This window comes from Zonotrichia leucophrys, chromosome 7 (assembly GCF_028769735.1).
Source record: "Zonotrichia leucophrys gambelii isolate GWCS_2022_RI chromosome 7, RI_Zleu_2.0, whole genome shotgun sequence".
NCBI classification, from domain to species: Eukaryota; Metazoa; Chordata; class Aves; order Passeriformes; family Passerellidae; genus Zonotrichia; species Zonotrichia leucophrys.
In genome coordinates this window covers 10,164,473-10,185,850 of record NC_088177.1, presented here as the reverse complement: position 1 = coordinate 10,185,850, position 21,378 = coordinate 10,164,473, and the positions used below count along the sequence as shown (strand labels likewise).

The window sequence follows — 21,378 nt, the reverse complement described above, 5'->3', positions numbered from 1 at the left end:
CAGAAGGCTCACATATCTGTATGCAAACTTTGAGATAGGAAATGCTGACTTAGAAATGCCATGGACTAGGACAGACATTGAGAGAGAAATGGAACTAGAAACAAGTTTCAAAGGATGGCTTTGCAAATAAGGCTGGATACCTTGGAGAAATAGAACTAAAAGAGATGCATTGTAGTGGGACCCATGAGGGGTAGTTTTAGATAATTGTCTTTAAGGTATTTGAAGCATGGTGTGGCAAAAGCTGATAGGCCAAGAAACACTTATAATGTACAGTAATTTAAAAATAGCTTCTGATTGTGATGGTGTGATTTATAACATCTGTATTGTCTCACCCATCTCATGAGACTGAAAATAGAATATAAGTTTTTAAAGCCCCTCTCAGTTACCCCATCTCTAAGTCAGAAAAGAACTTAATCTTGCAGTCTGGCTCCCCAGAAGCAGCTGGGACCTAGAGGATGCTCAAAACATCTCCCCAAATATCAAGTGGGGGATCAAGCCCATCTGAATGGCAGCTGGAGGCCTGGGTGGTGGTGGTGCATCAAATCCCAAATGGCTTCTGGTGAAGAAGGGAATTGCTCTGGCAGGGCAGGAATTCCAGGACTAGTGTGCATCTCCCTGGTATTTTCTGTGGATTTTAGAAAGGGCAAATTGCTCTCTGCATTTTCCTAATTGAAATATTGTTTATTGGTCTCCTGTCCCGAGTGAATGCAAGGACATTTCCTATGGAGGTGGACTGAATGACCAAGTTGAACTTGCATCTATATGGAAATAATTTCTGCTGGTTCCTAGAAGATCTGCATCCTTCTACTTCACCAAAGGCTGCAATATTTTCAGGATACCCCATGACCAGTTTTAGCTGAGTGCTGGGACTGACAGGTTTTTCTCTGTTGCTGTTGTGATTTGTCCATAAACAGAAATTCTGAGCCGATTACTTCTCCCTGAGTGCGGAAAGGAGCGAGGGCTCTGCTCTCATCCAACAAATTCCAGCTTCTCCTTGTGGCTGCACTCAGAAACTCAGTGTTTTCCCCACATGGGATCTTACTTCAGCAGCTAAACTCGCTTAGAAATACTGATTATTGTCCCTTTTGGGCAGCCTGCCCTATGAAGTTCCACCAAAATGCATTCTGGTGACATGAGAACCGGTTTGACAGCCGTGACAGTGAGGGGCAGCTCTGCACAGGCACTGCTGAATGCTGACCTCCGTGCTCAAAAAAAGCAGCACAGCTAAAAGGATTTCTCTCCTTGCCTCTGAGCTTTCCAAACTCATCAGGTGGCTTTAAATAACAGGTAGCACTGTCAGGGACAACGTGCCAAGGGCTGAGGTTTGGGTGGTGTCAGGCACCTTGGCACGGATCTCTCTCTGTTCCACGACAATTTGTTCAAATCAAAGCCTGGATTTGTCGTGCACCAAAGCTTATTTTCTATAAAAACACAGAAGGTTTTGCAAAGGGCAGCTGAACTCCTGCTAGAAAAAAATAAATCAGTAGGAAATGGGTACCTAATGCCAAATCCCACTGAAATTAAATTTGATTCCCATCATCTCCTACAAAGACTTTTGTCTTAGGCTGGCAAATGTAACTCTCCTAAGTCAACAGGCAATTTAAAAGTGTGTGGAGAACAAGCTGCAGAGGCTCTACAAATATCCCAACCCTTTTGCTATCAGCAGACAACATAAACATTGTTACCTGGATAGGTTCACAGAGTGAGTAAGAAAGGCTGGTTTTGCAATGTTTTCTTTATTAAACTCAGCTTTCACTGCTGTTTTAAGTTGACAAAAATGTTTCCCAGGAAGACTGACAAACAAAAACAGCTCATAAATATATTTTTTTCAAACGCTGTAGGTATAAACAAATAAAAGCTCTGGTTTGCTACTTTGGGAGGCCCTGTGTAACCAGCATTTTCAACTGGCCAATTAGCAGCATGTGTGTTCATCAGTGAAGAAATTCCACTTGTTTTTAAATTATCAAATCCAGTGTTTTAAAAATTATTGCTCATTATCAGACAAAACCCCAAGATAAAAAGGATGTTCATTATACCATCCCTGCTGGTAATGAGGATTTTTAGATTGCCAGTACATGCAGCTTTGTGCTGGGGTTTTTTTAGGCAATTAAGACCAAAACTTTTCAAAATAGGTTGAGATGCTGGGCAACCAATGTTCCAGGAGCCAAATTCTCAGCAGCTCTGAACTTGGCACCTTCCTAAACTCTACCATCCTTTAAGATGTCAAAACATCCCTCAACCACGAATGGCTGGGGATGGAGCACCCAACTGTGACACTGCTCCAAGGCTTTGCTGCCTGGAATTAAATCCTGTCCTGGCACAGCTCCTGCCTCTTTCCCAATCCCCTGGGACCTGCCTGGAGGGCTGGGCTGAGGATGAGGAGCAGTGCACAGAGTCACAGAGCTGTAGACACAGAGGTGTTTTTCCCGTCTCGCCGCTCCTCCTGGCTGGCAGCTCGAGGGAGGGGACAGCGGCAGGTACAGCCAGGTGAAAGGTGCATTTCCTCACAGCCCTTGGAACTGGAGGCACTGGCAGCAATGCCTGGCATGGCAGATCCTCCCTGTGCCTATTTCATACACTACAGGCCAGTGGTGTCCCAGCTGTCACTCCTTCATGCCGGGGAGCCCCGTGGTGCCAGCGTCCCTTTCCGTGCGCGCTCCTGCTGGGCACAGCTGGCCCTGCCCTGCCCACTGCCTTCTCCACAGGGCCACCAGGAGGGCTCTGTCCTGCTGGCCCCGGGCACAGCAGCCTGCCCAGGAGAGCTGGCTGTGTCACACCGCCGGGGCAGGTCCCTCAGGGCACCGTGGGGACGCTCTGCAGGGCCCGGGGAGCCTCGTCCAGCCGGTCCCCGCCGGGCCGCTTGGGGTACACGGCGCTGGCCATCTTGAAGAACTCATCCGCAGCATCCAGGGCGATGAGGCGGTCCTGCCAAACAAGGGTGTGCAAAATGACTGGTTTAGGATTGGTTTTAGTGAATATTCCAATGAATATTATGTGTGTTGTGTTAGAAAGTGATGCTGTATTAATTCTCTTAAGTAGTGTTGTTAAATATAGTTTTAGGTTATAAAAAATGTTAAGATAGAAACTATGCTGTGTAAGATACTTTTTAAAGAGAGGACTCAGCAGCCACAGGACACCTCAATCTTTTAGAGAAAGAGAATTTATTGCCCTCTTATCAGAAGAAACTAACTTCTTCCCACCTCGAAGGTGCTGTTAGGATTCAGAGGAAGTTGACATTGACCACACAGAATCCTGTGTTTGAATGGAATTTATGCATCATGTATGAGGTGTATGAATATGCAACAGGCTGTTGCTTTTAAGGGTTAATCCTCTGTTAACATGTGTCTTTTTTGGGCTTATACTACCCCAAAAAAGGTACGTGAACATCTGTAACTCTTTGTTTCTATTGTCTCATATTGTCCTAATCCAAACTGTCCAAATTATTATTACTCTAATTGCATCACTATTTTTATAACCCATGGCTGTTTGCAGGCAGCCCCAACATGGGAAAAGACATGAATGTTAACTCCATGTTTCAGAAGGCTGATTTATTATTTTATGATATATATTATATTAAACCTATAGTAAAAGAATAGAAGAAAGGATTTCATCAGAAGCCTAGCTAAGAATAGAAAAGGAATGATAACAAAGGCTTGTGAATGACCAGTCTGAGCCAGCTGACTGTGATTGGCCATTAATTAGAAACAACCACATGAGACCAATCACAGATGCACCTGTTGCATTCCACAGCAGCAGATAATCAATGTTTACATTTTCCTTCTGAGGCTTCTCAGCTTCTCAGGAGAAAAAGCCTGGCAAAGGGACTTTTCAGAAAAGATCATGGCTACTATTAAATTTTTAAAATTTATAAACAAGTGATTGGCGTTTTTCACACAGGGGGATTGTGGTCACTCTGGGTATTCCAGGGACATCCCTGCCCAGGGCCCCAAATTGTGGAAAAGGAAACAAACTCCACAACTTTTGTGGAAGTTGTAAAGCTGGTATGTTTATTCCAGCACTGGATCCATGTGGGGATCACTCCCCTCAAAAGGACATGTGTACCTCTGGGAACTCCAGACCTCCTTTTATCTCCCTTACTAATCCATATGCATGGCCTTTCACAACAGGTTCATAAATATTCATTTTACTGATTTCGTGGTATACTTGCAGCTAGGGGTTTTTTTAATCAGAAAGTACAGAAAGAACTCCTGGGTCATCCTGCCCTGTTTCCTGCAGCATCCTCTCTGTCTGTTTCAGAGTTCAAGGGGCCCTTCCTTATAGCTGTCCTTAGGCTGAAGCAGTTTCTTCAAGCATATGTTTTTGAGAGAACAGGCAGTCAGACCAGCTGTGTTCATAAGCTACAGACTTAATTCAAAGATGTACATTTCACCTAAATCAAAACGGATTTCTACTCTGGAAGATTTCCACTCTGTCTCAGCCCTCCCTCCACAGCCACTCTCAGGCATCAGGTCTCATCTTTTCACAGAATTCACAGAATGACCAGGTTGGAAGAGACCTTCAGAATCACTGAGTCCAACCCAGCCCCAACACCTCAACCAAACCACTGCCACATCCAGGCTTTGTTAAACACATGCAGGGATGGGGACTCCACCACCTCCCCGGGCAGCCATTCCAGTACTTTATCACCCTTTATATAAAAACCTTTTTCCTAATATCCAACCTGTATTTCCCTTGGTGCAGCTTGAGACTGTGTCCTCTGGTTCTGTCAGTGCTGCCTGGAGAAGGAGCCCAACCCCACCTGACTACAATCACCTTTTAGGGAGCTGTAGAGTGAACAGGTCACCCCTGAGTCTCCTTTCCTCCAGGCTGAGCACCCCCAGCTCCCTCAGCAGAGCTGGATGGGGGAAGGTGTGCTCAGAGAACTCACCACCACGAAGAGGTAGCGCTCAGACAGCTCCCAGCTGGTGGGGAAGATGTTGGTCTCCTCCGAGAGCTTTAACAAGATGTCCCGGGCTTTGCTCATGTTCTGAGAGTCGCTGATGATGCTGAGTTTGGTCACTGACAAGAGGGAATCTGCTTCCTTCTGGAAACCTGGGAAAGAGTTGTTACAGAAACAAATAATCCCTGAGCCCTTCAGGCTCTTGGAAGGTTCCTTATTCCCCCTCCACTCTGGGCAGCTGCATCCCCACTTCCTAAAACAAACCAGCACTCCCTCAGGCAGGCTGTGGGACAGGAATAAACTTGCTGGTGGGGAAAATAAGTCATAAAAGTAGTCACAGTGAGTTTGTTGCTGGTTTTTCTGAGAAAAGGTGTGTGAACATGCACAACCCAGGGTGCTGATTCAGCTCTTGCATGCTCCTGATGCTACCAGAGCTTTCAGGGCTGCTGGGGCTCCCTAAACCAGGTAACAGGGATTAAACCTGTGGCAGTGATGAACACCAGGCTAATTGTTCCTGTAGCAGCCAGCATCAATTACAGGAAGGGTATCCAGGGGAGGAAAGCTGGAAGAGAGTGAGTGCAGGGGTCTTTAAATGCAATGGCTCCCATTAACTCTTTGTTCAGCTCCAGGGGGCTGGTGGTGATGCATCTCACATGAAAACAGTTATGGTGTGAGAGTGGTGGGTTCATGGTTGAAGCAGAGGCCTAGATAACAGAAGACAGCCTAGATAACAGAAGATAGCAGGTTTCACATCTGGTTGCTCATTTAGTGTCACTAAGGCCAAATGATCCCAAAGCATCCCCAGCCTTTGCAGAACATCCCTGGAGCCACTGTGGATGTGAGAGGGATGTGGGAGAGCCTCTGTCAGCCTGCAGTGAGAGGTGGAAGGATGCCAAGTGATCCCTCCCAAGCTTGGCCTGCTGTGAGCAGCTGGGTGGAGATGAGGGTTGACACCTGGCTGTGGATTTATGATGTTCCTCCCACCCAAATGCCAGAATAGCAGGTAGGGCAGGAGTGGCTGAGATACCCATCTCTGGCTCCCATTGAGGGTATCCTAGAATAGCTTCACTCATCCTCCTCTCAGCAGCCACCACCCACCTCCAGAGCATGATGGAAGTCACCCAGCTGATGTGCTGGCACGTCCTGAGTGTCACATGCTGTGTGCCAGGCAATTGGGAAAAGCCCAAAGTCACACCCACCACCAGCACTTGGAAACAGCAGTAGGAGGGTTCCTGTGGAGCAATTCCACTTGGTGGAAGAATATTTCAAACCCACTTGGGAGCAAATGAGGTGAGAGGCTTAGCTCTGATCAGCTGCCATTGGCTAAGGAAACCAAATAGATGTATCTGTGTTCCCATCTGAAAGGAATATTCATTCCTTCCTGCTTATCTTGTTTGGGAAAACCCTGGGTGAACTCCCACTGCAAGGTTTCCACAAGGAAGCTCGAAATGGATGACTGTGCATGTTATCATGGGCTTGGAAGGTGATCATGGGCTTTTGATGTGCCTGCAGACACGGTGTCCCTGTCCCCTCCCCATGCCTGAGCCTCAGGTACCACGTGGGACACCTGAGGGCATCGCTCAGCAACCTCCTTTTACTTCCCTCCTCTCCAGCTTGATTTTGTGGAGCTGTTCCCATCCTCAGCCATGGTGGGATCTCACATTCAGTACCACTGGAATTGCATCCCTTTGGCCTCCAGCTTACCTAAATCCTCCAGAATGTGTTTCCACCTGCTCCTCACTTCTTTCCGGGTCTGCCGTAAAGTGTAAATGTCATAGTTGAGCTTCTGCCACTCCTGCAAAGCAAAGGGGTGAGAGACACTCAGTCATTGGGATCTGCTGCTTTTCAAGGAATTTCAGCTCTGAGGAAGGGAGCCAGAGGTGCAGAGTTGGTGAGGTGGTGGCTGTGAAGGTCAATGACCAGGCTGCTGCTGCCCCTGGAAGAAATTACACTGACCAACACAGAATATTTAGCTTGACACCTGGCTGAGCATTTCTGCGTCTTCTCTGATCCAAACTGCTTTCAGTTTCCCTGGAATTACAGAATTTAGCTCAGGTATTGGTGACAACTGCTCCTCAGTCAGACATGGAGCCCTGTTTGACATGAACTGGAGCAGGTAGGTGTTCAGAAGTACTAGAAAACAAGAAAACCAGGCTTTTTTTAAAGATCAGGGTACCTCTTTTGAAAGAGGTGCACAGGGATGGATGAGGGCTGAACTGGAGCCATCTGATCTGATAACCCTGAGTGGCTGCCAGGTGCTGCAGTTCAAGCCTCACTTCACTGCACAGCTGAAATAATGCACTGGACCTCCAGCTTTAGAGCTGGATAATGGGACATTGGGGTCATTTATTAAAGTCACACCAGCACATCTAAACACAACTGCACAAGTTTCATTGGCAATGGGCTTGGCAGTGCTGGCTTAATGGCTGGACTCAATGATCTCAGCTGACTTTCCCAACCTAAATGATGCCATGATTCCATAGGCATGCACTCCTGAGGAAATGCAAGAAAACCAGGAGCACTTTTTCCAGCTCTTCCTACCTGAGTTTAATCAATGCACACATTGCAAAGGGTGCATTTTTAGAAGCAGCCCAACAGCAGGGTGACAACATCACCTGATAACTTCCTTCCAGTAACAACCTTAATTAATCTCATTTCTCAGCAGGGGATTACCTAGATGGGCTCCTGAAGAATAAACAGGTGTTAATCTGTGCTGTCACCCTGAGATTTTCCTGCAGGCCATGCTGGGTTCAGAGCAGAAAAACAACACCCACAGAGGTCAGCCCTATGTTAAAAATCCCACTGTTTTCTGGTACTTGGTCAAAGAGCTGACTTGATTCCATAAAGATTTGAAGATTCCTTAGGTTTTTTTTTCCCTGATTGTGGCTGACATGCCACAACAGCAGAGATTTAAAGCCAAGCCTGTTTTCCTGCTGATCAGCACAGGAAGCCCTGGGGATTACACTTTGGAAAAAGCAGCTAGCAGGGTTAAGGCAGTGGTGACTTCAGGTCAGGAGAGCAGGAGAACCAGCTCTGCCACAGCCACTCACTCCCAGAAAACAAAATCCCCTTCCAGAGGCACATTTCCCTCTCTCCTGGAGTGGCACTTGAGACCAGCTTTGCTGTTTGCACAGAGGAATGAGGCAGGGGCAGGACTCTCTTCTCCCAGCTCAGAGCTGGGAACTGAGCTGCTCTGGGTGGAAAACAAAAGAGGGGGGGTTATTATGTTCAAGCTTTGTGGGAAGTTTATTGAAAACTGGAGAGCTTTTAGACAGAGGCTGAAAAGCTGCACGATGCCTTGGTCCCTGCTGGCAGGGGCTCCTTGGAAACGTCTCAGCCCTCTTGTGACCCCCTGGCACGGGGAGAAAGGAGAGGGAGCCAGTCTGGGCATGCTGGTGGGGAATAGCTGGGTGTCTGTGCCCTCCCACGGGGAGAAACAAGGCCTCCAGTGCAGACAGCCACTGTCATCCCAGGCCTGCTTCACGCTGTGGAATCAGGGAGCTGGGCCACTGGGAAAGATGCTCCTCTCACAAAACGTGGCCTCCTGGCACCCAGCAGCAGCTTCCAGGGCTGTGGGGATTTACCCTGTGGTAGGAGCCAGGCTCCTCTCTCAGCATGGAGAGCAGTGCTTAGCATGCAGGGAAGCTGCTCCTGATTTTCTCTGGATTAACAGCAGCGTATTTTCCCTTGTCTGTTTTTGTTTTAAGGGAATCTAGGTTATGGCTTTCTTGTACAGCACAGTGTCTGAGCTGTGTTATGGAAGTGAGTATGGTGAATGTTCAGTCCCAGAGGAGCTCTGACAGTGCCCTGTTGATGGAGAGTTTGGGGAGTGTGCAAAGGAATGATTTTGATGCTTAAATCCCAAAATGATGCTGAACTGTGGTGCCTGGGTGGGACCTCTTGTTCTGGCGGGATTTATTTTGCCTGAGCATGAAGCTGCATCTGTTTATCTTTCTGTAGAGAAAGCTGGGAGGAGGATGCTCCCAGCCATGGAAAAAGACCAGAGGAGCAGAGATTATCAGGATGAGACTGAGCTGAGCTCTCACAAGGACTCATGCCCTGCTCTCCAGCGGTCTCAGAAACCACTGGATCTTCCCAGGCAATTCCTTCCAGCAGAGACACCTGAACTGCCATGGGCTGTGCTCTGTGTGCCTTTAATGAGGGAATCAACTCAAGAGCATCTCTCCACACCCAAAATTATTCGAACAAGCATCTCCCTCGAGCTGCACAGCACAGGAAGAGCAGAGCTTGCCCTGCCCGTGCCCAGGCAAGGGCGAGATCAGAGGCTCTGGGGAGGGATCCCGTGAGATCACAGGGCTGCTCAGGGCAGGGCAGGGGCTGCACACCAATCCCCTCTCCCTTGGCCTTCTCAGAAGTCACATAAACTCCTGGGCCAGGGAGGAGGCTTGAAAGCACAGGGGGACACTGACACACAAACGTGAGGTGTTTCTGAGATGTCCCAGCCATGCACTCAAAAGCAATCCTTTAACTCTTCAATGCTTTTAACTCTTTTGCCAAAATCTGAGTTAACCACAGGAAACCAAAGCAGGTTGCAGTTCCCAGCCCTGTTTTTTTGCAGCCAGTTTTGCCCTTTAAACCTACAACAGATACCAGTGAGGGCTTGAGAAAACCCCGAGTGTGTGAGTCAAGAATATTCCAGGAGCAGCAGGGAAACCCCTCTCCCTCCCTTCTCTACATGCTCAGCCCTTCAAATATTTATCTGGAAAACCTCCCCAGACTCTCTAGTGTGAAACACTAAAGCTGCAAATGCCAAATGACATGGAATAAGCCAGGCTGGTACATAACTCAGAGCTCTGGGAAAAAATGTGCCAAGGGAAAACAGGCAGCACTGTCCAGCTTCTCATCCCTGATCATATGAAAGTTTCCTAATTACTAGGGAGCTTTCTTCATGCTGCCAGAACAGTTCTCTACCAAATCCATTGCCTTTATTCTCTTAAAAGCAATTGAGGTCACCATTCTGTTCAAGAGTTATTTTAGAAATGAGGTCAAAACAGAGTTATCAGGGAAAGACTGCAGAATATCAGTGCAGGCAGGTGCCAGGGATGCTCCTGCTCTGGCTCCACTGGAAGCAGCTGAAGAAAGATAAAACACAAATATAAACTACAGACTGACATCTCAGAAGAAGCTTAAATTGGATTCAATTTGAGAGAGACATGCAGACATTAAGAGGGTTGGGTTTGGGCTCCCCAGCCCTGGATAAATCCCATCACCTCTCTGTGCCCCAGTAACAGCTGGTCACAATTCTGACCTTCTCTGTGACCTGTTTAGAAAAGAATAATCCTGTAGGAGAGCAGGAGGAGAAAGAAAAATAGGCCTTGCTAGCTCATTAATGGGCTTTTCAGGGGGGTCATGCCAGTGTTGCTCTGGCAGCCAGGCGCCTGGCAGGGATGCAGGCTGAGAATTGCCTTTGCTATGGGGTTTATGATCCCACCTTTCCCTAGGGAATGAGCCAAGGGAAGAGAGAAACACTGCATTTACAGCAAGCCATGAGAACAGGGGGTTTTCCTGTCACCATGCAAAATGTCACCTTTAGTTTCTGTTCCCACAGCTGTGGCGCAGCTGCCCTGGCTCCTTCTCTGAAGCCAGGATTGGTGCACAGCTCCCTGCCCACAGCTGGGTAACTCCACACACCCCAGCAGAGGCCATGGAGAAACCAGGGCCACCCCAGAGGGGACCTCAGGAGGGGACTCTGTGCACCTCACACTCATTGACCCAGCACCAGCCCCAGATCTCACATTTATTTTACCTTACAACAGTGCAGAGCCAGAGTAGGGACAAAACCTCCCATTTTCCCCATATTTGAAACATGATCCTGGAATTCAAAAGCTGTGATGGCAGCTCTGATCCTCAAAGGCTGCATCTGCTTGGCCAGTCCCTCAGCAATGGCTTTCCTGGTTTTCCCTGTGTAAGCTAAGGACACACTGAGTTTGGGCTGGAGCTGCCAGCAGGGACAGGATGGTTCATGTGTGGGTCCTGCCCCATGGTGGGGACAGAAAAATGACCACCAGCACTGCCAGGATGGGGCCATGCAGATCAGAACACAATGGACAGCTGCCTGCTCTTTGGGATCCTTCCAAAGGCCTGTGCTGGGAAATCACTGAGATAAAGGTGGGGAATGGCAAAGTACACAGTGAGTGCCCTGCACACCACAATTTCTTTGTTAGATGAAGGAGCAGAAATGCAGCAAGTTCTCCTTTCAGGCAGTTTTAACCACAGGAAGTACCTATGGTTTTGTAACACTTTGCACCACACAAGAAAACTGTTCCTCCATCCTCACTCCTGCAGTATCCAGAGGCTCACCCTGGGAATTTAGGGGCAGAGCAGCCCCCCCAAGCAGATGCTGGCTTTTGCAGCCCAGTGTTGTTCTGCAATCAGACTCTGAGCTGAAGTCTCATTAGGAGGGGCACTGCAATCTGGCCTAGTTTTAAATGCTTGCTGGAGTAAGGAGAGATTCTGGCACCAGGGGCCAAGAGCAGGAACGCTGGCTTTGCTGTCCCAGCCACCCAGCAAGAGCCTGCTGGGCTTCCCTGTGTGCCTCAGTTTCCCAGCTGTAGGAGGGGACAGCAGAGCTACTGCCAATCCTGGGTTGCAAAGGGCACGGGGCCACACTCAAAGCAAGTGTATAGTGTGGATAAAGGATTTCCTCAAAACTTTCCTCACTGCTGTCCTGATGTTGTGCTCCCCAGGCTTTTTATTGATTGCACTGCATGAAAAAGCAGAATATGTGATCCTGCCTTTGCTATGGAGAGGAAGCCCTGTGAGTTTTGGGCTTTGTTTTTCCACAGGGACTGCTCAGAGCTGCTAAAAACCCTACAGACACACTGAGGGCAGGATTTAGGGCAGGATTTTGGGCAGGCAGGCACACTGGGTTTAGGACATGCAGGAGCACTTTCATGCTCAGCCATAAGTGACACTCTTCCCTGCCCCCTGAACGAGGGTGACACACAACACTGCTGTGCACCAGTGCAGCCCCTAAATGGAGCTGTCCTTGTTTCCTGCAGCCACTTTGGGATGGAGGAATCTGCCTGGCTTCTCTCAGACAAGCAACTGAGGTAGAGAGAGCAGCAGTGGGGAGGGAAGAGATCTCCAGTCTGAGCCATAAAGGTCACATGCAACCATGAAAATGTTGTTTACAAAACCATCCATTGTAAACACCACATTAAATCAAACTTGCTAAAAAACAACCCCTTAAGTGGGGATACTGACCAGCTGTATACAAGCATATCATTACCTCTTTTAGCTAATTAAAACTGTAATTTTGATTTCTCTGGGGTTTAAGGCTCCTTGTAAAGCTGCGCTGGCTTTTGGTTTACAGGGAGAAACAGTTACACTCCTGCAGACTCTTGGATGAAGCAGGATCACGTTGAAGTTAAACATGAAGCCTTCAGGCCTCCCTGCAAATGTTCTGGCATCATGAAAGCAATCAGAGAGGGGAAAAATGTGTCACTGTTTGCTCCAGCCTGCTCCTAATCAGGCCACTGCAATCTCCTTTGCACTGAGTGCCTTAGCAGAGGAAATCAGGGCTGCACAACAGCCTTTATGTAACAGCCATGACTCTTCCCTTCCCACTAGAGCCGTGCCAGTTCCCTGCTCCCCGATAATTGCCCTGCATCCCTCTGGAGCAGACTGAACCCAACACAGCCCCACAGGGCCCGCCCATGGGAAGGACAAACCAGGGAAATATCCAACCCAAACCACAGCCTGGGGAGCTTTAGACAGGATATTAGGAAAAATATCCCTTTTGAGAGGGTGCTCAGGGAAGGTGGTGAGCACAGGGTGCCCAGAGAAGCTGTGGCTGGCACATCCCTGCAAGTGTCCAAGGCCAGGTTGGACAGGGCTTGGAGGAACCTGGGACAGCGGAATGTGGGCATTCACATTTTCTTAAGAAACCCATTTGCCCAGGATTTTTCCCCGGGAAGCTGAGAAGCCTCAGAGAAAAGGAAAACAATTCTTATCTCATTCGCTTCTCCTGTGTTGTGCTCATGTGGAATGTGTTTGGGGATTGTTCACCCACAGGTGATTGTTCCATTGGATCCTGATTCATACAATCAGGGCCAAGCTGTGTTGGGACTCTGGAAAGAGTCAGGAGTTTTCATTATTATCTTTTTAGCATTCAGTAAGTATCCTTTCTGTATTCTTTAGTATAGTTATAGTATTAGTTAATATAATATAGTATTATAAAGTAATAACTCAGCCTTCTAAGAACATGGAGTCAGATGCATCACTCCTGCCTGTGTCAGGACTTTCCCAGCAAATACAATAGGGAAGGTGTGCCTGCCCATGGCAGGGGGTGGCACTGGATGAGCTTTGAGGTCCCTTCCATCCCAAAGCCTCCTGTGATGCTGTGATTCACCACACCCAGCCCAGCCCTCACCTCCGAGTCCTTGTCCAGCTGGTTCCTGACCACGATCATGTTGTAGAGCACGCGGTCGTCGTCGGCCTCGGTGTGGGTCACGTCGTGGGGGGTGCTCCACAGGTTCTGCTCCTCATCCCGCGCCAGCGTGGCCCCGAACGACGCGTAGGGATTGTTGTTACTGCGGGAACACACAGGTTATTGTCACTGCAGGGACACACGGGGGTTGTTACCACTGCAGGGACACACAGGTTATTGTCACTGCAGGGACACACAGGGGTCACTGTCACTGCAGGGGTTGTTGTCACTGCGGGGACACACAGGTTATTGTCACTGCAGGGACACACGGGGGTGTTCACTGCAGGACATGAGGTTGTTGTCACCGGGGGACACACAGGTTATTGTCACTGCAGGGACACACGGGGGTCACTATCACTGCAGGGGTTGTTGTCATTGCGGGGACACACAGGTTAGTGTCACTGCAGGGACACCCAGGGGTTACAGTCACTGCAGGGACATACAGGTTATTGTCACTGCAGGGACACACGGGGGTTGTTATCACTGCAGGGACACACAGGTTATTGTCACTGCAGGGACACACGGGGGTCACTGTCACTGCAGGGGTTGCTGTCACTGCGGGGACACACAGGTTAGTGTCACTGCAGGGACACACAGGGGTTGTTATCACTGCGGGGACACACAGGTTAGTGTCACTGCAGGGACACACAGGGGTTGTTATCACTGCAGGGGTTGTTGTTACTGCGGGGACACACAGGTTATTGTCACTGCAGGGACACACGGGGGTTGTTATCACTGCAGGGACATGTAAGGGTTGTTGTCACCGTGGGGACACACAGGTTGTTGTCACTGCAGGGACACACAGGGGTTGTTATCACTGCAGGGACACACAGGTTATTGTCACTGCAGGGACATGTAAGGGTTGTTGTCACTGCAGGGACACATGGGGGTTGTTATCACTGCAGGAACATGTAAGGGTTGTTGTCACTGCGGGGACACACAGGTTATTGTCACCACAGGGACACCCAAGGGTTGTTGTTACTGCAGGGACACCTAGGGGTTACTGTCCCTGCAGGGACACAGGGTCAGGCAGATCAGCACCAGGCTGCCCTCCCAGTGCCCACTGCTGTGCCCTCCCCTCTCCCAGAGAGCAGGGAGAATGGGGGGGACAGAGGTTTTTTCATCTTTTTCCTCTTTTTCCATCCTGAGCAGGCAAGCTATGGTTCAAACCAAACCATGCAGTGCCCACAGGTGCCCCCACCCAGCAGCTCCCACCTCAGAGCTGCAGTGATGTGCTGAGCTGTGCAACAACAGACAAGGCATGGAAAGGATATTCAGCCCCATCTATTTTGGCATTGGCAATGGCAATGTCCTCAGCCTTCAAATGAACTCCAGGCTTTATTTGCTTAGCAAAGCTGAGCATCATCTTCTGGGAAGGCTGTCCTCACAAGAGGTGGGGAGCTTTTCTCTGCACTGGGGCAGTTCTGTGTTTTATGGCTTTATGTTGCATATAAATCCCTTTATGTGCAATTTTTTAACAAGGACACTTCTGCCAAGAGAACCTTTAGCAGGGGATTTCCATGAAGTGTCTAAGCAAGATGTCCAGCTGCTTCAGCAGAACAATACAAGTGGAGAACTATTTTTGGCCTTATCACCCTCTGGCAATCCCTGCTCACTTCTTGTCAGAACAACCCACTGTTTATTTTGTTTGCTACCCAAACCCCATTCCTTTCCAAGGAACCCATCCAGAAAAATTTCAGGTAACACTGTGGGTGCCATGGCACCAAGCCATAAAAAGATGCTAAGAGGAGCTCCAGCACATAGATGAACTAGGAAAAAAACTAATTCCCATCAGCATTCCAGCAGGGAGGTTAATTAGACTTTCAACAACCCAAAAACCTGAGCAACAGGTAATAAGGGGAAAGATAATCTCTTATAATCTCTCATTAAAGACAAGCAAACAAAGGTAACTTGGAGGGTGTGGAGGGGCACAACCATTTTTCAATGGTGGAGCAGACAGGGAGGGAGCCCTCAGGAGCCAGCTGTGCCATCAGCAGGAGTTCACTCCCATGCTGAGCTTCTTCCCACTCAGGCATTTACCCCAGTAAGTATGCCTAACATTTGAATTACTTAAAACACCAGTATTTAGCAATAACACTGCCACACCTGAGCTTTTCTAAGCCACTCCCTCCCTCACAGCTCGAAGGGCCCTTCCCAGCACATTCCCATTTCCAAATCACAGCATGGAACATCCTGTAAGGCATGTGGCAGTGCCCAGGAGTCGGGCAATCCATACCAGCACAGAGAGCTCTGCCAACAGCTCTTGCAAGCAACATTGCAAAGGAAAAAATGGGAGGGAGAAAAGAAGCACGGGGACAGCTGTGGCTGTGCAGGCTAAGGAATCTCTGTGGGACCAGAAGGGACAGGGAGCATTTTATATTGTGGATTTTATCCAGAAAATGGTGAGCACCAATGCTTCATCATTGCTGCTCCAGGGGGCTTTCAGTTCACATTAAATTTCAGCATTTAGAGCCCAAATATTTAGTTGATTTTCATCCTGAGTGCACCATTCAAGCCAGACCCCATCTTCCCACATCAAGAGACAACCAAGCAGCCTGGATGCTTTGCAACAGCAGCTCCCAAACCTAAAACTCAGCTAAAAGAGCTGAAACCTCGAGCAATTCATTCACTTTAAACAGCACTGCAGTAAAAACAAATCCAGCAAGCTATTGCAAAATCCCCACTATGAAATGAGACCCCACAGCCCCCCAGGAAGGGGCAAGCATTATGCTGTTAGGGACAGCAATTATGCTGTTAGGGACAGCAATTAGGCTGTTGGATTAATTATGCTGGCACACGTGTATAAGAGCAGGTGCCTTTCCAATTCCCAGAATTTCCAGAGCCTTTCCTCCTTGGGGCCAGCATTAATTGGATCTGGGGCCCTTTACCAAAGCCAGGTGCCCGGGGAGGGACACGGGGCAGCAGCGGGAGCCTCTCCACACGTGTGCCCGGCTCCCGGGAGGTTAATGCCAATTTCCTGGCTCGGAGGCCCCATGCTTGGGATTAGCCGGTCATTATTTAGGTAACTGCTTTACCAGGGCACTTTGAAGCCGTGTGTGCCCAGCTGTGCTGTTATCCATGCAGGGAGCATCCCACCCTGCTCCCCGAACGCGTCTGGCACAAGGAGGGCACGGTCCCGGCTCCATCCCGGGGCTGGCATCGGGGAAAGGGAGAGAGCTGCCACAAAACACCGGTGTTTTGCCTCATGCAAACCGTCTTTAAGCGCTTGCACAGCTCTTCTCCACGGGTCAGGGAGGATCTGTCCATACAACAGCCCCAACCTCACGCTCTGTGCACCGAGAGCAGCAGAGCGGGAGCTGCTCCGCAGAGATCAGCACACGTAGCTCCCCCTCAGAGCCGGCCGCGCTGAGCATCCATCTCCTCCCCGCATCCCTGAATGGAGCCGGGTGGAGAGCTGCGGTGTTCACCTGGAAAAGGGAACGCTCCAGGGAGCCCTTCCAGTGCCTAAAGGGGAGGGTGACTTCTTACCGGAGCAGGTAGTGATAGGACAGGGGGGAATGGGCTTAAACTAAAAGACGAGAGATTTAGATTAGGTGTTAGGAAGAAATTCTTCCCTGTGAAGGCACTGATGCCCTGGCACAGGGTGCCCACAGAATCTGTGGCTGCCCCATCCCTGGAGGTGCTCCAGGCCAGGTTGAACGGGGCTTGGAACAGCCTGGGATAGTGAAAGGTGTCCCTGCCATGGCAGGGGGTGGAACTGGATGAGCTTTAATATCCCTTCCATCCTAGTCCATTCTGCGATTCTGCGAGCCCAGCCTGCGAATAGAGCTCTGCACAACTCAGAGCTGCCGGCAGTGGGTCAGGGATGCAGGGTCCCCTTTTAGCTCAGTGCCTCAGCTCTTCCATTGAAATCCCACCTTGGAAAGACAAGCACTGGACCGTCCCTAGGGTCGGGGAACCCCGAGGGGATGCGTGGGCAGGGCTCCCGCTGTCAGGAGTCCAGCCCCTGTGGCAGAACCCGGGCGGAAAGAGAGCCGGGGAAGATCCCTCCGGAGCCGCGATGGCTCTGGCAGGGATGGATGCTCCGCTCCAGCGGCGGTGACAGCGCGGGGAGCGGGCAGGGGACAGCGAGGGGAAGGCTCGGAGTGGCCGGGCGGGCACATCCCCCGCCGGGGAACCGGGCCGGGTCTCACCTGATCAGGGGCTCCTTCTCGGGCGCCGCCGCCTCCCCGCTGCAGCAGCCGCAGCAGCCGAGCGACCGCAGCCAGGCCCGCAGCCCCATCGGCACCGCGGAGAGCCGGGCAGGGCACGGCAGGGCGGGCCGGCCCCACGGCCGTCCCCTGAACCCGCCCCGCCGGGGCAGGGCCGGGCTCCGCACCGCCCCCGCTGCCTGCCCTGCCCTGCCCGGCTCTGCCCTGCCCGGCCCGGCCCTGCCCGACACGGCCCCGCTGCTGTGGCAGCTCAGGGGGGGAGCTGCTGCGTCCTTCTGCATCCTCCTTGAACCGCCCTCCCTCATCTTCCTCTTGCACTGTCCTGCAACCTTCCTGCATCCTCCTGCAACCCCCGGCTCCCCCCTGCACTCTCTTGCATCCTGAAGCGCCCTTCTGCACCCTTCCAAACCCTCCTGTACCTCTTGTCCTCTGCAGCGTCTTTCCCTGCCCTTTTGCATCCTCATGCACCCTCCTCCATCCCACTGCATCCTCCTGCACATCCTGCATCCTCCTGCATCTTCACACGCCCTTCGTCACCCTGCTGCACTGTCTCACACCCTTCTGTGCCCTTCTGCACCCTCCTCAATGCCATGGTGCATTTGCAGCCTCCAGCCCTCGTGCTCCCACTGGGACAGACCATCGCTGGTCATCACAGCATGGCCAGAACCCCAAAATTCCCCTTTTCCAACCCTCTGCAGCACTACACTTCCAGGCCTGTTCCCACCTGGCTTTTGGGACACAGGGCTGTGATCCTGGGAGCTGCAATGGAAATGGGCAGGGAGAGATGGACTCAGCTGTCTCCTAGTGCAGGGGCTTTTGAGGAAAAAGAGAAGGGCCTAAAATATTGCTGCCTTCTCCTTTTTTTTCCTCCCTATTGTCAGGAAAATTAATCCACAAACACCTGAGGCTTCTGTCCAAAAAGGCGACACAGGAATCCTGTAACTTTATTCAAATAAAGAGAGAGGCCATGGGACATTCCCCTGGGGTCTCTCCAATTTTTGGAGCATGCAGCCTCCTTTTTATCCTGATTTCCCAGCCACATTTACCTCTCTCTTTCCCTGTTGGCCGAGGTATTTGAGATGTATATCTGAATATATACCTGAAATGCCTGATACCTAAGGCCCTTTCTAATGTATACCCCACTTTTCTTTTTGTCTCTGTTCTTTTTCTCTAAATCCAGATATTTAGTACAGTCTTGAGTAACAGTCTGTGTCAATTAGTGGAATTCCTATGGAATTTATTTATATATTTTCCCCCCATTGCTTCTTTTCACCTCTCCCTATCTGCCCTTACCCACCATCAGGCCCACAGCTTGTAAAGACACCCCCTTCTCATTCCTTTCACTGTCCCACATTCTGTCACATGCCTGGCTGGGACCCCAAGAAGGAAAAGCTTAAACTCTGAATTAAGATGGTCCTGGATCTTGTTTAATTGCCACAAATTAGTTTGCAATTTCAGAGCAGCCCATCAGGCATCAGCCAGACCCAGAGCAATTGCTGTGAGTCTGGTTTGGCCATGCACATCCCCAAGAGTTATTTAATTTTAGTACAGCGGCTTCCTGACGCCACTGGACTTTTTGCTTGTGCCAGCAGATATAATAATATCAGCCACTACATCCTCATGACCACAGAGTGCATGCAAGGAAAGGTGAAATAAGATCATTTTGAGCTCACATCTCTCTCCCTCCTTTTATTCCAGAATTGTTAATACACCAGCAGTGGATCCGGCCCCTGTGTGGGGAATGGGAGATCTCAGGTTGCTCAGCCACAGATTCTCAGGTGACTTCTAAATTTCATTTAATTCACTGGCTCCACCACCAGATTTCCCAGCTTCCTTAATTGAGAGGTGAAGTGGAGGGAGAAGGACTTTCTGCTGTTGTTTCTGAAGCCCCCAGCGCTGGGCTTTGCTCTCAGCCCCAGTGCTGCTCATCAGCCATTCCACAGGAAGGATTTCTGCCGGATGAGCCGAGGGCGAGGCAGCATTGCAAAGCCAAGGGCTCCCTCCTCTGCAGCCTTCCTCCTCTGCCCTTGAGCATGTCCTGCCTGCCTTTCCTTCCCCTCCAGCCCTTTGTGTGCTGCAGCACAGCAACCACAGGACATCACCAGCCACTGCTGCTGCCATTTCAAGGATCCGGGAATTGCAGGGGCAGGGACGCACTTCCCTAAAATAGTCACTGCTGTGGGAATTCTCTTCTCCCTCCCCTCTCTGGTCTTGTGTTCATCTGGGCTTTCTTTTGACACAAACACTGATTTTTCCTGAGTTGCAAATGCCCAGGAGCAGGCAGGGATAGCCCTAATGCCAGCTTGAGGCAGCTCTAAAACATCAACAGTGACATCTCTGGTTTGTGGATAAATCCCTTCCCTACAAGGAACTGTATCCATACCCCACTGCTTTTAAGACAAGAGAATTATATTCTTCACTAACTTAAAGTCTGAGCCCTCTAGGTTTGAAAAGATCCTTGAAGAAATACCAACTCTTTTCCAATCCCTTTATTCCTTGTTGTGATAATAAATCTTGCTCCTTTTCCATCAGAGAACAAATAAACAGGGGAGAGTCCCACAAGAGCTGAAGCCTAACTGGGATCTTAAAATCAAACCAAGTTTTCCACAAGGTAGGAGAAATATCACTGACTTGTTCAGGGGATCCTGAGGATGAGAAGGTGGACCCCAGCCCTGTGGGTATCCTCCCTCTTGTGTGGTCCCACAAAAAGCTTCTGAGTCAATGTTGAAATGAAATTTAAAACAATTAGATTTGTTAATTAAATGCAGCAGGGTAATGGTGCCATTGGCCTCCTCTTCCTTTAGTTCCAAGCAATCCACCCATAGGTAAACCTGTTGAAAAAAATACCACTGGACACAGGACTGACAGGAGTAAACTTTGGCCTTTTGTCCCCTAAAATAAATTCATTTTTTCAGTTTTAATAAATTTCACAGTGAGATGCATTCCCAGTGAAGGTCTATTAATCCAGGACCCTGCTTTATAATTAAAATCCACAGAGTCTGAAGGTTTGGGGAACAAGTCGGAAAGACCCCAGGGCACTTTGGCATTCCATTATTTGGATTTAATAAGTGGGTAGGCAGGGATGATGGACAGTGTCTGATTCTCTGTGCCTGGTATTTAAACCCACATTTAGTCTAAGGCTCAGCAACCCAAATCTTGAGGAGACCAATTTATTTCTGCATGGTGCAGGGAGCAGCAATCCCTTGGGGAGCACAGCAGGGATGGAGGAGGGAGTCAAAGGCAGCAGAATCCCATTTGCCAAATTTGGGAGAGCTCAGGAAAGGCCTGATGCCATTTGCAGCCTACGCCTGGTTGGTGTTTTGCTTTCCTGCAGGTGTTTGGTGGCAGCTGTAGCCCAGTTAAACATCACCTGTGCATTGCCCAGGAACTGTGGGGTTTGGAACTGGGCAGGTGCCTCAGGGACATCACCCCTCCTGTCTGCAGTGGTGCTCTCAGCAAAATCCCGGCAAAATGGGGTGTGCAAACCCCAGAGAGCCAGGGTGTGAAAACACAGGGCCCTTTGGTGATTGTGTGATGTTTTCTCTTCCTGCAGGATTAAGCAGCAGGTGGCCCAAATAAAACATTCAGGACACAAGCCCAGGAACTCCAACCCATGCTGTGATTTAGCAAACTGCTTCAAGCCAGCCTCTGTCTTCAGTCCTTGAGTAAGTTCACCGATTTCTCTTAAAATTAGGAGTGGCTTAAAGGCTGTGCTAATTAGCATGGACCCATGACTGCTGTGCAAAGTACAAACTGAAGGGACTGTGCTTCCAGCAAACCATGGCTCTACTGGCCTCAGCTGCACGGAATTATTACTCTCCTGAGGAAGGGGTAAAATCCTGCCCTGAATCAGG

The 21,378-nt window shown here is 49.8% G+C and overlaps 1 protein-coding gene across 1 annotated transcript; it reads right to left on the bottom strand.

Moving 5' to 3' along the window:
* Positions 1-1,721: 1,721 nt before the first annotated feature.
* MREG (melanoregulin) lies at positions 1,722-17,657 on the bottom strand. The gene is made up of 5 exons (XM_064718352.1): positions 17,507-17,657; positions 13,296-13,455; positions 6,605-6,695; positions 4,889-5,052; positions 1,722-2,925 (listed from the first exon to the last, which is right to left on the bottom strand). The coding sequence occupies exons 1-5, from the start codon at positions 17,593-17,595 to the stop codon at positions 2,794-2,796; spliced, it is 636 nt and encodes a 211-aa protein (XP_064574422.1). The 5' UTR covers positions 17,596-17,657; the 3' UTR covers positions 1,722-2,793.
* Positions 17,658-21,378: the final 3,721 nt, after the last annotated feature.

What these genes read in the sequence shown, in the direction of transcription:
- MREG (XM_064718352.1), bottom strand. Translation starts at nt 17,595, where the DNA reads ATGGGGCTGCGGGCCTGGCTGCGGTCGCTCGGCTGCTGCGGCTGCTGC. An exon ending in GAGAAGGAGCCCCTGATCAG is followed by an intron (nt 13,456 to 17,506) that starts GTGAGACCCGGC and finishes GTGTTCCCGCAG; the next exon opens with TAACAACAATCCCTACGCGT. An exon ending in ACACATTCTGGAGGATTTAG is followed by an intron (nt 5,053 to 6,604) that starts GTAAGCTGGAGG and finishes ACTCTTTCCCAG; the next exon opens with GTTTCCAGAAGGAAGCAGAT.